The 16164-nt window shown below is 39.7% G+C and overlaps 1 protein-coding gene across 1 annotated transcript; it reads left to right on the top strand.

The window, feature by feature from the left end:
• Positions 1-240: 240 nt before the first annotated feature.
• LOC119888210 (shootin-1-like) lies at positions 241-15477 on the top strand. Its single transcript, XM_038698683.1, is given in 15 exon segments — positions 241-333; positions 501-579; positions 1192-1286; positions 2477-2562; positions 2564-2587; positions 2589-2619; positions 2910-3063; positions 5394-5571; positions 6173-6243; positions 7342-7445; positions 8492-8506; positions 8933-8995; positions 9564-9693; positions 11785-12088; positions 12302-15477. Coding segments are annotated over 15 exon segments (1563 nt in total). The 3' UTR covers positions 12438-15477.
• Positions 15478-16164: the final 687 nt, after the last annotated feature.

Here is a 16164-nt window from a genome sequence, read left to right on the forward strand (position 1 = left end):
ATACTGTACATGCTCCTCAGAGGATGAATCCTAATGTGTTTGGTCTTTCTAGAGATAACATCAGAAATATCCAAATGTACTCAACGCATTCATGCTCCTCAGAAAATGCATGGACATTTTCTATTTAGGGAACTTGCTTTCTAATTGTAAATGAAAGGTCACTATTAATTGATTGTGCAGTGAAATTCAGAAATAAAACTCTTTACCATGCTGTACTGTTCATTTCTGTGTTTTGTCAGAATGAGGGAGACAGTGAACAGCTTGTTGGAGGAGAAACGAATTTTGTCTGTCAGATTCACACAGCAGAGACGGATAGAAGAGTTCACGTCACAGGTGAGGAGGACCAAGTCCTCTTCCTCTGTCTTCTTTGCTGTTGGAGTTGTTTATGTCATCGCTGTCAGTCAAAATGTTATTGGTTTGACAGCCTATGAAAGGAAAACTTTCTTTGACTGTTTATGATCCCTGATTTTACTGACTTACTTTTCTTTCACTATTTGCAGTCACAGAAAGATCAGGCAGAGATGAAAGAGCTTCGTGAAACTGTTGAGCAACAAGGAAAAACAATCAAAGATTCACAAGGTGAGTCACAACACAGCAGAAACACAGTGACCGAGGTTCAAACCAGTGATACAACAAATCATTTAACGAAAATGAATTCTAAAACACCAGCCTTCATTTAATTTAGCATGTTAAACTCTTCTATTTTTATGCTAAGGTCCTAAAATTTAAATTACGATAAATGCAAAGATGTAAGAGAACATGAATTATGCATTGCGAATGAGAGACACGTCCTTGAGTTGTAAATCTCAACTTCTCAACTCTCAGATCTCAACTTTAGTGAGAAATGTGCACTTATCCTGAGGCTTTCTGACTTTAATTCATGAACGCAGAAATGAAAAAAGGAGAAAGGAAAACTACAAATAATGAATCTCCTTGTGAATGAAAATGGGAATATTAAGTCTTGAAATAAGTTAGTATGTTAACATAAATTTACAGATGTTAACAAGGTAAACTGCAAAATGTTAGTTGTCATTTTAACATGCTAACATGTGAACATACTTGTTAACATAGGCTACACGTTAATGTGCAAACAGTCCTGTCAGACTTGAATACAAAGGACAGGTTGAAAAAAAAACATCAGTTGTGTCAATTCAAATGAGTGCTTATGTGATGTTTTCTTTGTCTCTGCAGTCTCCATGATGGCCGCTCAGGAGTACGATGGGATGAAGGAGCAGCTCGACTTGGAGCAGAGCCTAAGAGTCAAAGCTGAGACTTACGCACACGAGGTACAATCCAGAAACACACAACTTGTTTGAACCTTTAAGCTACATTAATATGTTTTTGGCTACTAGGAGGCAGAAAAGACATCAAAACAAGCTGACAGATATGCTGCCATCACAGTATCACTGGTTTACATGTTCGAAAATAGTAGCTATTTAGTTCTCCAGCATACAGATCAACATTATCATCACATTCCTCTGTCCACCTGACTGATCTAACTTCAATATTCACTCCTATTAGCTGTAGTTCGGTCTCTACCTGCTCCTGAGAAAGACATCCGGCCCCTGAGCTCCTTGTTGTTGATGAGAGCATTTGTTTGTTACTAGAAGTATTCCTTAACACATCACTTTGCATTAAATTAAAACTAGTTCAGATATAGTGATTAGTGCAGCTTCAAACTCAGTGCTGATATCCTCTCTGCATTATTTATTTAGTCAGTTGGATGGAATCTTACATTGTTTGTTTTAGCACCGCTACACAAAAATAATACTTGTGACTTAGGATCTAGCTTGCACCAAAATTGGTGGATTTTACCTGTTGAAGGGACAAACAATTCAAATGTGACATCTGTGGTGGAGGTTTTTTATCGTTGTTATGTGCAGAAAGAGGCAGATTCAGTTTTCTATCAGCCACAAAGCACCGCTTCAACTAATTGTTTCATGTGATGAACATGTGAAAAATATTAGAGGTATCAGAAACATAATTATCACAGTATTCATAATCTACATTTCGAGTTTCTGAGAATACGTTATGACTGGTATGCTTCAAATCTCTGAAGTGATCCAGTCTGAAGATAAACTAATTGCTTTCCGTGAATTAAAAGCTATGAAACGATGCTACTGTTAGCCTCAGTGATAAAAGCTGACCTGCATTGCTGTGTTGGTGATTGATTGTGTGTGTGTGTTGTGTGTTAATAACCTTGTGCCTGATTAATGAATTGTCCTGAATCTGGTGGTTACTGACCTGAAAAGTGAAGAGCCTGCGAGGAACACTGTATGTGATGAACTAACTGGGATGGAATTTTGGAAGTGAAAATGCAAATCTTTCTCATCATTCTCCTCCCTCCTCTCCCTCTGTATCTTCCTCTCCTTCTCCCCTGCTTTGTTTTGGCATTCTTCTTCTCCTCTTCCACGTCTCCCTTCTTCTGTTCTCCTCATCCTCCTCCTCCTCCTCTTCTTCCTCCTCCCTCCTGCAGATGCTGGTGAAGCAGAAGGAGGCCAACAGGCAGAGTATGCTCCTGCTACAGAGTGCTGAGCCCAGCGTTCAGCTTCTGAAAGCTCTGGGATGTTGCTGCCATCACCAAAACCTGGGGAGGAGCGTCTGCAGCATCAGCAGAAGGTAAACCCCAGAAACTTCAAGACTTTGACCAAAGATCATAAAATTAAAATCTTGTCTTTCTCTGCTACAACTCTGAAATATTAAGATTCTGTAGCACTTCAGCCTTTTACAGTCACTCACACATTGAGGTCTGCTGAAGTTGCATGCTACTTGTTAAGGTTATGCAGTAGTCATGTGACCTTTTGAGAGAGGACAAAGATGTTGATCAATAAACAATAGACTCACCCTAATTGTGTAGCCATGGTGTACAGCACATCATACAATATGTGTGTGTGTGTGTCTGTGTGTAGGTGGAGAGCCTGCAGGCCCAGCTGGAGCAGAGCTGTGTGAAGAAGCAGCTGGAGGCTCTGCAGAGGCAGCTGGAGCTGCTGGAGGTGGAGAAGAAGGAGGTGGACGGACGATTGGAGAAGGCAGAGAAGAAGAATGAGGAGCTGGAGAACAGAGGTGGGCGGAGGTGGAGACGCACACACATACGGCACGGGAAGGGGTCCTCAGTTGGGTGTTACTTCATATAATTGAAAGGAGATAGGAGATATACACACACCCAGTACACAGCATAGTCACAGAAACACTTGTTTCTGATTGGCTGGCAAGTATCTGCCTGAACGTGGGTTAATCTGAATACAAAGGCAAGGCAAGTTTATTTGTATAGCACATTTCAACAACAAGGTAATTCAGAGTCCTTTAAATAAAACATAAAAGCAATTTAAAAATGTTTTAAATGAGTTAAATAGAAACTAAAAATCTAAAAAAGAAAAAGAAGAAAGTAAGAAAAAGGGAAATTGAAAAAACAAATACACTTTTCTCTTTTTGATACGCAGAAACGACATAAGAGACTGAAAATGATGGACTCAATATAATTGTGATTGATCCTAAACTAGAGACACTGATAACATATAGTTAGATATATATCTGTTATAAGAAATTATACATTACAAAAAAACAATAATCAACAGGGATGTTGGCATATTGAAACCAATGAACCCTAATACAGTATACTGACACATGCACAATTATTACATGCACTGGTACTTTTACACCCCAAGGTGACACACGTTGTTGACCCAGTTGAGTGCTCTAATTGAGCTGCACCAAAATCAGACTAAACCCTGCGAGTCTGATCTCAGTTATGTGGTTCAGCTTTAAACGTCTCTATAAAGGCATCCAGCTGCCACAGTGTCTTTAGTTCATTTTAGGGCTGTCCCCGACTTACAAAGTCGAATCAGAATCGGCAAGTCCTGCCTGTAGTCGACTGAGTCGAATCATGTGTGTTTTTTGCACGGCGATTGCGAGCCAAAGCTAAACTGAGGCTTATTGTTGACCATTCTCTCTCTCTCTCTCATCTCTCTCTCTCGCCTCTCTCTCGCCACTGCCATTCACCGGTGTTGTGCAGAGTTTTTGCCGTGCTGCCGACAACTGCCCGCACATCGTGGTTCCTCGCTGGTCTATTTCAAGTAGCCGGCTATTTAAACATTAAAATATTCTTTGTGTGGTTCATCAACGGTGATAAATTATCCGAAAGTGTCGTGAGGGACAACTCGGCACAACACTGGTGAAGCTGTGGCTCCGTCTCTTCAGCAGGTGTTACGCACTGACGACCCAGGGTTAGGATTACAATTTTGGATTTATTCACGCACTTTAAAAACATTTATTGGAAGTTTTTTTTCTTTTATACATGTTTATTATTATTATTTACAGCATTAAATGTTGAAATGTATATTGTAATAGGCTGTATATTAACTTACTGGGGAAAACTGGTAGTTCTATGTAAAATCAGACGTTGGGCATCCCCATATCGCCAAAATGGCACGATCCTCGTTTCGCTGCGAAGCTACGACTGTGAGATTCGAAGCATCGCATCTTCGACTATTTGGATTCAGCCCTTGTTCATTTTGTCTTATTTTAATCTCTTTAACCCCACTGGCTCTCCTGTGGATTCATCTATACAAACTAATGATCTGCCCACAAATATCGGCGATTGTTGACAGGACTTTATTTTAAAATGTGGTGGTGGAGATTTCCACATTTAAGTAGATGTCAAATATGTCAAGCTGAAGTTTAGGGAAACAATGAAATTAATGGAATGGTGCATTCCTAAAAAAAACATGTCTTTGATCATATAACTCATATAGCTTCAGGGAAGAGCTGGAAAAAGCTAGTTAAGTTAAGTTATTAAAAAGTCATGCACCACCATGAAACCACCAAAATATATTTACATAAATGTGGCACGTGTTGAATTTGGTTGCTGTGGTTGTGTAACTCCATTTTTAAACTCTTTAAACATCCACAATCTGATTTCACCTTTATTGTTGTCTGTGTCTCATGTTATGAGTGACATACATTGGAACAAAAATTAAAGAATCTTAACAGCAAAACCTCAAAATTAACAGAAATTGTAATATGTATTGTGTGGGCAGGATGTGTCCGACACAGACCATTGACCCATCTGCTGCAGGAAAGCTGGCAAACACGCAGACTTTCTCCCTGCGTGCAACACGGCATCTGTCCCGTTTTAAATGGGTCACATGAAGTCAGGGCCAAAACCGCCAACTGACTTCAACCAGGAGCTGTTAAAAAGAGACAATAAAAACAGAAGCCTCTTTCATTGGTGTTGCATAGTGTCCAAAGATAGTGTGTGGGGTAAGAGTCTTCACATGGAGGTTTAAAGGATTTCCTTCACCAGAGCTCCTACAGCAGAAAGGATGAAAAGTACTACTAGATAAATAGTATAGTGTGTTATTGACTGTTTCCATTGTTTTTCTTCCTCTCTACAGTCCACAAGCTCCAGGAGGAGACCCAGAAAAACAATGCCATGACGACCAGAACGGGACCCCCTCCCCCCCAACCTGGGGTTGCCCCCCCCCCCCCCCCCCCCCCGCAGCCTCCTCCTCCCCCTCCTCCCCCCCCTCCACCGCCTCCTCCACCTCCCCCCTCGAGATGCAACCCCCTCAGGTGAGGATGGCGACAGCAAACCCAACACATGTTCCATAACGCACTGCAATCTACAGACGTTTCTGTGGTCCTGTACAAAATTAAATCAGCTACAGCACTGGGAAAACTGAAACTGGTTTCAGTTTTTAGAAAGGGAATTAAAAAGAGGAGGCTGTGTGACAAAACGTGAATTTAGTGGATAATTTATGCGAGCCTTGTGTACAGTTTCAGGAAGCAGTTTAATCAAGTAATCCTACCCTGTGTCTGAAATCATTCTCCAGTTACTATATACAGTATGTATGTGCGGGATATTTTAATTGAGTGTCTGAATTCTGAGTGTGAAACAAATCCACTGTATAGTGTCCTCAAAACTTACAACAACGTTGATTGATTGATAGTGATAGTAGTTTTGGAAACAGATGACAAACCGACAAGAGTGAAAAATAAAGGCACCTTCTGATAATCAGATTAGCAAAGTGCTTTGAGAGACACAGAAGAGCACCTACTCTGTAATAAAGGAAGTGACGTACAGTAGCTTGAAAGCAGCATTAATGCACTGAAGGGACAATTGAAATGAAAAACGTTTCAGACCATTTATGTTTCTTGTCTCTCGCTCTCTCAGCTCTCTGATAGCCATCATGAGGAAATCTTCAAAAGGCTCTAAAGCGTCCGTGAAGGCAGAGCAGCCTCCAGGTGAGTTTTACCACACCTTTTTATATTTATATGTTGTCACATGTAGTACAGTACCCTTTAACTATTGTAAATTTAGCTTCTTGGGAAACAGCTAATGATTCGGGCTTTTGGTGAAGCCATTGGACAGGATCTGATATTATCCAGATATCCGGGTCAAGACTTCCTCTTCTGTCCGGCGCTAATTGTATCCAGTCTGAACAGCAATCTCAGAAGCCATCAGCTATTGTCTGATGACAATTTGAATGCAGATAAATAAAAAATAAATAAGCGAAAAGCTAATCGTTAGGGTTCCAAGAAGCTAAATATCAGATGTGTTTCGTCTCTTTTGTTCCACGCAGAGACCCATTTAGCTGCATCACATTTACTCATTTTGCTGATGCTTTTATCCAAATCGACTTACAATTGCTGTATATGTCAGAGGTCTTACGCCTCTGGAGCAACAAGGGGTTAAGTGTCTTGCTCAGGGACACATTGGTGGATGTGTCACAGTGGGGAATTGAACCTGTGTCTCTCACACCAAAGATATGTGTCTTATTCACTGCACCATCACCACCCTTGCATCCAATGCCCACTCAAACGTGATTGGTCAATACTCCTCGGATTACAACGGAAACCCGAACACTTCCGATACCAAAATCTTGTCCCTTGCCTACAGATCCTGCATTCATGTGCTGATATCTGTCTATAGTGATTAGTTAGTTAGATAGCAGTGACCGGTATGGATCAAATAAAAATGGTATATAATTATGATAGTGATACATATTGTGATATTTTACAGAAATTAAAATGGTTAATAGATAAAATAACCAGATGGGAATGTTGTTTTTTTTTGTTAATCCTGTAAATAAATACCTGAAAAGATTCAAGATACTTCATCACATTGATTTAAAGTACTTGGTGAAACAGGCCTGCTTCTGATTTGCTAACTTGCCTACAATGGCCTAAAATAACCAGAGCTACTTAAAGCAACTTATAGCAACCTCTGTTAGAAACAAATCTCTATTATCTCATTGTAAGCACTGTCATATCACCTAAACATAGAAGGAACTTGGAATTCTTACTGTGTTTGCACTTCATGTTTTCTCTCTCTCTCTGTAGCTGCTGAGGGTGTGGACGACGTGAAGGTGAAAGCAGTCAATGAAATGATGGAAAGGATCAAACATGGCGTCGTCCTGCGACCTGTCAAGAGTCAGGAGACTAAGGTGAGGACAAGACGGGCAGACGGAGACATTTATAAAGGATATTCGTCGTTTGTGTGACTTTCCTTTGCTACATGTTTTTTTAATGATCAGTATTTTATATTTAGGTATTTTCTGATCATCTCAAGTTTGAAACTAATCTAAAAGGTTTCTGAATTTAAAAAAGAAAGATTGATCTAAACTTTGCATCCCAAAGCACTGAATCGGCTGGGCACTTCTTACAATATCATCTTGTCTTATTGCAGATATACTGTTTAAGCGTCTGCATGTTTGTCAGCCAGTGATAAATAAGACAATGCAGTCCACAGTAAGTGAACTTTGAGTAATTATTATTTTGTCGCACATACTGATCCCAAGCTCAAGAATGAACTTTCCCGTTCATTGGCTGTGCCACAGCTAGATATTTTGTCTACCAGAGAGCATCGACAAGTTCATTTTTCAGCTGTCATCAATTTTTAATATGCAATTGTGAAAAATGTTTGATTATGGTATGTGTTTCTGTTAAACCCACAAATCAGGTTTTTAAAAACTCTCAAGGATGAGTATGTGCCTCAAAAGCAGGCTGTATGACTGACATACGTACATTTGACTGATGCAAAGTAATAAAAGTACAAACAAATCCGAAACATTTTTCCTTGCGATTCAATGAAAAAATCTCAATTTTTTTTTTTTGCCCACAAACATTTTCAAATTAAGTCCCTTCGCCCTGAAGTCCTCATTCATTTTGATACTGTATCCAACTATAGTAAGGAAGTCAAGGGTCAAAGGTCACAGCTCACTGACAGCAGAAGAACTAAAATATTCCTGTGACCTTATAATGATCATCAAATCAATCTTCACTTCAAACGAACATCAAAGCAGGTGAAACAATATTCCTGCTTGATCACTGTGGAAGGAAACCATGTTTTACTGAAATTCTTCTCCTCTTTTCATCAACGTCAGTAAACACTTTCAGCTCCTTTGGCTCCATGTTTGATGTAGTCTGAATGCACTCTGGCTGATTGCTCTTTTCTCTTTCCTCTCCATGTTCCTCCTTTGTGATGCCACAGAGAGTAGCAGTAAAAGTGAGTATATTGATGTTTGCATCAATCTTGTGATGTGAAGTTGCTGTCGCTCTATGGGAGAAAAAGACGTTTGCCTCCCTCTGACCTCACTATAACCCAACACACACACACAGACACTCTACCGACTCTAGTTTTAATCAGTTAAACACACTTCACTTTTACTTCCATTTCAAATCACTTCATGGGCTGGGCACTGTGTGCTTGTTGGGTTATTGTTCTTCTCCTACCAGAAGCTTACTAATTATGAAGCCTTGCAACACCAGTGTAGCAGGGTTTCACTCAATTCAGTCAGCAAGACAAAGTGAGTCTCCAGAAATTCAAATTTTTCGGTGTTTATGAAATGCAGCACTTGTGCCATGCTCTCATGCACTCTTGGCTTTCAAGAAAAAAAATCAGAAAGGAATATTTGTGTGTTTTTTTCCCCAGCCACCTCCAATCTGTGAGGAGAAACCGCAGGAGAGCGCCATGGAGGAACTGAAAGGCATCCTGGTAAAAATGGCTTTTTACCAGTTATGGTTTGACTGTCAAAACAGCTGCTTACTCAATCTTGACAAACTCTATATCGCATGAAGGCACAAATCCTCACAATTTTACGGTAAACGGTTTTAAGATTCCAACATCTCTGCGACTACAGGACTAGATATAAAGCACACTTTCAGACAGTAAACTCTACACTGTTACCTTTCAGAGATCATGATTTTAATCAAAACGGTTCAAGAACAGAAACCATTTTATTTTGGTTATATAATTTTCTGGTTGTGCAGAAAAAAGGTTGTGGTTGTTGTAACTCAAGTTAGTTAGTGGTAGTTAGTTAATCAGTGATGTTGGTAGACATGGCATACATATAAACCTATTTATTTTAATTTAATTTTATATTATCAGTCGAGAAAGACTTCAAATGCAGATTTTAAAATCTGTAAGTCAAAAATCAAAATCTTTTTGATGAAACTGACATATAGAAATTACATTAAACGGAGCAAAACGTATTGATTTCATTGATACAATATGTCAATATGTGTATAAGATAAGCTGCAGTGATGGTTGTTTTTGCCTTCAGGAGACGGTGAAGCGGAGTCCCAGCCGAGGGTCTCAGGAGTCGGGGCCGTCACCACCTGGGAAGAAGGACAGCGAGCTGGAGGTCATCCTGAGACGTCGACGCAACAAGGCGGGAGAAGCTGGCTCCGGAGGTAAACACACCTGAGGATGCTGAGCAGTGTTGATTTCTTGTGTACTTTTCAGGGAAACTCAAACAAGGGATTTTTTCCCTAACTGCTGTATCACCAATTTTCCTCTCTGCAAAGTTTGCATTGTTTGTTGTTACTGACTTATCTTGCAATTAGGCCTTCTATACATAAACTTTATTTGTTATGTTAAACTTTTTATATAATATACAGTGTGTCTTGGGTCAAAGGTCTGACATTTAAAATGTTACTTAAGTAAAAGTATGAAAGTATTTGCAACAAAATATACTTTAAAGTATCAAAAGTAAAAGTCAGTGTCATGTTATTAGATCACTATTCCTGATGTATAAATATGTACACAATACTTCAGTTTTGTAGTATGTTGAATTACAACAAATTTTATAGTACAAGTATCTCAAAATTGCACTGAAGTACTGTCCTTGAGTAAATGTACTTAGTTGCTTTGCACCACTGCTCAGCTGAGCATTAAGTTGAACTTTTTTTGTGGAAAACACGTCAAACCATTAAACCCATTTATGACCTTAAATACACTTTTAATAGAACCTTTTACAAGTTTGTTAAGAAAAAATTTCCTGAACAGCTTTGCAGAAGAAAACATTCAACAATGATAAAGAGGGAAAAGATGGTATAAAGCAAACTGAAAGCTGCCTGTGTGAAGAAGTGAACCCAGAGATGAAGCCAGCGCACTGAGCTCCGTGTCTGCACGTTCAGATGAGGTTGAGCTGCTAATTATCCCGTTGCTGCGTCAGTCAATTTTTAGAACAAGCGGTGTTAACGTAGCAGAGGTCAGGGGATCCATCTCAGAACGATTTCATGCTGTTGGGGGAGAACCTGTCTGAGCTGCTATGTCTGGGTGTGTCCAGTAGGGGGGGCACTGCACCACACAATGAACACACATTTTGTAACGAGGTCAGATTATTGCTGGTATGGAGTTATCTGCTTTTCCATGATTGATTGGCCTCATCTGGCAGAATTAATCACACCTTCTTGATTTTTCAAATGTGCAAATTATTTAGATTCAATACATCAATGACTCCGGTGTGGAGGAAAGCTGGTTAGAGCTCAAAAACATTTGCTTTTGTTTTCTTTCCTTTCAAATCATTGAAGTAAAGAAGAGTCAAACTGGTTTCTGATTGTATCAGCAAATGCAGTTAGAGCAGGAGGAGGAAGGGGGGCATGGAAGATTTGGAAGATGGATGTTGTAAACTCTATTCGTAAAGCAAAATATTCAAAAGAAGAAGAAAACAAGGTGAGGAAAACACAATAACACAACGAGGAACATTGTAAAGTGAATGACCTAAAATAGAGCAAATGTAGCACGTTACATTAGGAGTGCTTCCTGTCCTCCTCCTGACCCCTCGTCACTCTTTAACGGGCTAAAACACAACACATCCATTAGAAGCCAAAGTGCTGTGAAGCGTCTCAGCAAATATTTACGTGTTGAGGAGCTAGATTTTCCCAATATAGGTTGCACTACTGCTGAATACACTTCCAATAAGGTTGAACATGTGCTGGACTGGAAAGATCAACATTAAGTCCACACAGGAAGCACAACACAGTACTTAATCTAGGAAAGGTGCACGTATAAAACAACTTTTCTCTAGTAATGGAACAAAATGACATATCACACTCGGTTGTAGCCCCTCATTGCAAGTTGTTACGGTGATCCAAGCAACATTTGAGCACCAGTTTTTGCCATGTCCCATTCTTCCTAATGGGAAATGAGGCTGTACAAAGTTCTCTGATTAGTTGCCAGTTATTCATTGGACATGACACTTTAGTGAACTATTCACAGTCTAGGAGTTGACCCTTGAAGTCAGAAAGCTTAGTGACATGGTTTGATTTGAATAAAGTCTAAGTAAAAGTTACTTTGAGTTGATCTTTGTGGTTGCTCTTTATCAATCGTTGCCTGTGTTGTTTATTAGTTGAGGCTGTTGCCGTCAGTTTCACCGAAAACCTCACAGATATGACAGATGAGTTAAGTAACTGTTCTGCAGCTGTCACGTTTGACACCTACAAACAGGTTTTTCTGAAAAAACAATATCATTTATGATTTATTTTCTTTTTCCTCACCAGATGAGCGAGAGGGCCAGATGAGCCACGTCTCCTCCTCAGACAGCCTGAATGGGAGGCGCACCAGCAGCGACTCGGGCAAGGATCCAGAGGGGCCGGGGGGGCTGAGCACACCCTCCGACTCTGCGGGTCCCAGGGTTAGCTCAGAGAGACGGGGGTCAGGACCGGGGCCCGTCGTGGCCAGGAGGAAGAGCTCGGACACAGGCAAAGAGCCCAGAGTGGGCTCCTGGCAGGAGAGGAGGTCTTGCAGCTCTCTGTCTGAGAAAGAAACAGCAGAGTCTCCGGTCGGCAACGGCTGCACCAACAGGTGGAGCATCTGAAATATAAACAGCATCAGGGGGGCTAAGCTGACTCAAGTCTAGGGATCCAACTAATGATCACTTTCACTATCTATTGATCACTCCTTTTTTAATTAACTAATGATAAACAGTACTTTGCTCATAGCTACAAACAATTTGGTATCATAACTCAGTTGTTGTGAACCTCTGACCTTTACCATCTTTTTGTCCCTGCTCCACAGTGTCGGGGAGGACGATAAAACTGCGACGGAGAAGTATGTCGAGTCAAACGGAGTCGAACACGCCGAACCTGGTGAGGACACAGACGCCGCTGCCTGCGCCGGCCCGGTCAACGGCAGCACCGATGCTGAGTGCTAGGATGGCCTCGGAGGATCCCGGGCTTGTTTCTGTAATCTGATCCATGCATTTATTGGCTGATGTGAGAGTGATGTCATCGATAATTACTCTCACATCAGAAAGTTTAGGGTGCGATCACACATTTGCCTTTTGTTTATTGGGTCAGAACCGGAATGGAAAACTTTATTGTAATTTTATATTTGTTGTGTTTTTCAGATTTACATTAACCGTTTAAAAACTAACCGGAGTCTGACAAAAAAAAGAAAAAACAAGAAAAGTCACATGACTAACGTAGCTCATTTATTGAACAGATTTTTGGTCTGAGCATTTTTTATTCCATTTCCTGTAGATTTTTCACATGTCGAGAAAGCTGAAGGATGTCATTGTTCTCACAAAAGTAACATGAGGTTGGACATGCTGCAGATAAACTGTTCAGAACATGCTTGGTGTGAACGCACCCTAATCTGTCCAGCCATTGTAGAAGCCCCCTCAAACAAACTGTATCTGTCACTTGTCAGCAGTTGAGAGATTCAAACTATTATTCTTGAATAATCAATCACAGAAACAAAAACAAGGCGACAGAGCAGTCGGTAGGGGCTTTTATAATGGCTCATATTAATTAATAACCAGAGCATTTATCAATCTGCTGTACGTCAATTGTTTTCTTTGAAGGTTTTCTGAATACAGACTTGTGGATCCTGGAGGAGGGACTGACTGAACTGTACGAGGGAAGCTGCACTGTTTTTGCACAGAACCTCAGTTTTCTTCAAACACTTCAACTTATACAATGACTGTAAAGCTTTAGGTTGATGTTTTCCTCCATTTGATGCACAAAGTTCGATATGTTCAATATCACTTTGTGTCATCAGAAGGAATGCACTGTACTGTTTAGAATCCAGCTCTCCAGCTTCCTCTGCTTCTCCTCTAACCCCCTTCTTCTTTACTCCCAGTTGTAGAGGGGGATGCACAATTGGTTAATATATAATAATATGCTTTTGTTAGCTTCATCAGTCAGTGGATATAATGGTACATATTTAATGGTTTTAAGGCATGTTGTTGAAAAATGGATATTCACAATTATGGCTGGGACAAAAACAGTTTTTTGAGATCTACTAAATTGAAACAAACAAGTTGATTAATACTTGAATATTTTTTGCCATTGGATAATTTTAAAGCATACGTGTTTTGTCATTGTAGTACTTGGATTAACATTAATCATGCAGAAAAATTCTAAACACGTGCAATGTTCTTATACCCAGCAAACCAAACTACTGGATGGTACAAACAGTGATGACTTAACTATTCCTAAAAATGTAAAGTTTATCCTGATCCACAGTGTTATTTAAGGTCAAATGGGTTAATTCTCTGGGGAGCAGGTATTTAATTGGTTAATTTTAAGGCTGTCTGACAATTAGACTGTACTAAGTTATGTGTAAAAGTAGAAATTTTGGCCTGATGGCGTCGTTAGAAGAATGACAAATTTCATTACAATCACAACTCCTTAGCCCTCATCGCAAGTGGGACAAAAACACACAACAAATTATCTCTTCTGTGCAGTTCAGTTGTCGCTGTATCAATAAGTGGTCCCAGCCTTAATTTTGATTATTATTAGATTCACTGACAAAAAAACGTATGACTTCTTGAACTTGAATTCCCGAGCAAACTGCATCCACTGATGAAGACCAAGAGATGTGGCTGAGAGCTCTAGATTACTGTTAATCTGTAATGGATATGTTTTCTAATGTCAAGAATGAACCTTCAGGCTCTAATTGTGCATCCCTGGCTATAGTATCCAGGTATTTAGAGTATGTCATTCATGAACTCTCGCTGTTTAGTCCAACCTCTTCCTGAGTCTAAATGGAGAGATGCTGAGTGAAAACACCCAGAAACAATTTTTACAACCAGGGTTTAAAAAATGGTGCAGAAAGCTTTGAATGTGGAAAGGTTCTTATCCCTTCTTCCTCTTTTGCTACTGAGGCTCCTGTCCAGGTTTCAGCGTGTTGACTATCGGTGTGTCGTAAGGCTTGTGAGGGTGTGAGGTGGAAATCAGACAGATGTGGAAAATAAATGTGATATTTCAGGATCAGAGCAACAATAACAACAACAACAACAGCAGCAAAGTAAGTAGCAAAGTTCCAACTAAATCACATCTAACAGAAATATTCTCAGGTTTCATGGGACAACGTTTCACCAAACTAACTTTGCAGGTGTCAACAGTAAAATGTTTGGGACGAACAAATAGAAAGCCATTTTTAGTGGGTAAATAAGCAAAGGATGAGAACATCTTTGGAGGAATGAGGTGCTTGTGTACTTTGTCTACCTCTCCACAGACACCTGCCTCTAAACCTATATGTCCTGAATTACATTTTGTCGTGTGAATCCTAATGAGATACTGTCACCGGATTAAGATGTCTTCCACACGCCTTCCTCCACTGTATCAGCACTGAGTCCAGAGTCCTGTATGCACATATTCTGAGACGCCCTTATTGTTTCTGTGCTCGGTCAACACGTCCACCTTCACATTTCACCGTGCGTTCCTTGACTTTGATTTTGTAGGACCTAAAGTCTATATATAGCTTTCCTGACACGTGATGCAACCTTAAGAACAATTTTGAAGAGTATGCAATTACATAAGGCACATTTGGATGGTGCTTTCACACCTTCTCATTCTTTCTTAAAACACAGAATCACATTTAAAATTGCATTTTCTTCTGTCCATTACGTGTATTTTATTCTAATGCAAAGGACCAGATGTTAAGGAGTAAAGAAACTGTTAGTCTGCACATAAAATAACCCTCCGGAGCTGTTCAGCTGCCACAGGCCTGAATTGTATGCATATCGAGGCCTCGCACAGGCCTCCGGGCAGTGGCCTGCAGCTGGGTTATGTTTTGGGTCCTTGTACTTATTGCATAGTTGTTAACCAAGTGGCTTAACAAGGGGATTTACCGAATCTGACGGAGATTGGGTGACTATAGATATTGTGTGTGTTTGGGATATAAATGGAGTGTTAAAGAGTTTTTTAAAACATGAATTTTCATTTTAGCATCACTTGAAATAAATTGTAAACTGAACCTAATTTTGTTTGTCTTTATTTGAAAAAATCTGCTAAAGCCATTGATGTAAATTAGGAGATCTACTACAATATATTTAGTTTTAGTTAGTGGGACTTAAAGGATTTGCTATGAATTACAACAACAAAACAACCTCTAGTGGAATCTATAAAGATAGTTTTAGTTTTATTTATCCAGTCTCTGAAGCATCTGCCTCCACCCCCCAAAGACTTAATGTCAATGAAATTTTGATTGTTTTTCTTATGTAATTTGGTGGAAAAAATCCTTTAAGTAGATTATTTTTTGAATATAATGAATCTTTACATTACCATATTTTAGAGGGAACGCTGTACCTGTTTCTACATTGACAGATCTTGTCACCACTCAATAGGCCTACAGTTTTGATACTTCATTACTCCTTATTATGTATTTTTAAGTAAACATAATGTTTAGGTTTTGCCAGTCCATCCAGCTTGGCTGCTTGCGGATTTATTCACTCACTCTGATTAAAGTTGCTCACTGGGTGCATGCACACTAGAGTTCTTCAGTTAAGAGTGTGCACATTAGAAACGTTGTTTGAGCATCTGACATATGAGATAAAGAGATTTTATTGAATTGAACTGATGATATTTCGATCCTACATAGAGTAATATTAGGGTGTTATTGATGCTTGGGAAACTTTATTCAATTTAAAACTG

Source organism: Micropterus salmoides, unplaced genomic scaffold (genome assembly GCF_014851395.1).
Source record: "Micropterus salmoides isolate LMB-PRFRI ecotype aquatic unplaced genomic scaffold, ASM1485139v1 Ms_hic_scaffold_5, whole genome shotgun sequence".
Classification (NCBI taxonomy): Eukaryota; Metazoa; Chordata; class Actinopteri; order Centrarchiformes; family Centrarchidae; genus Micropterus; species Micropterus salmoides.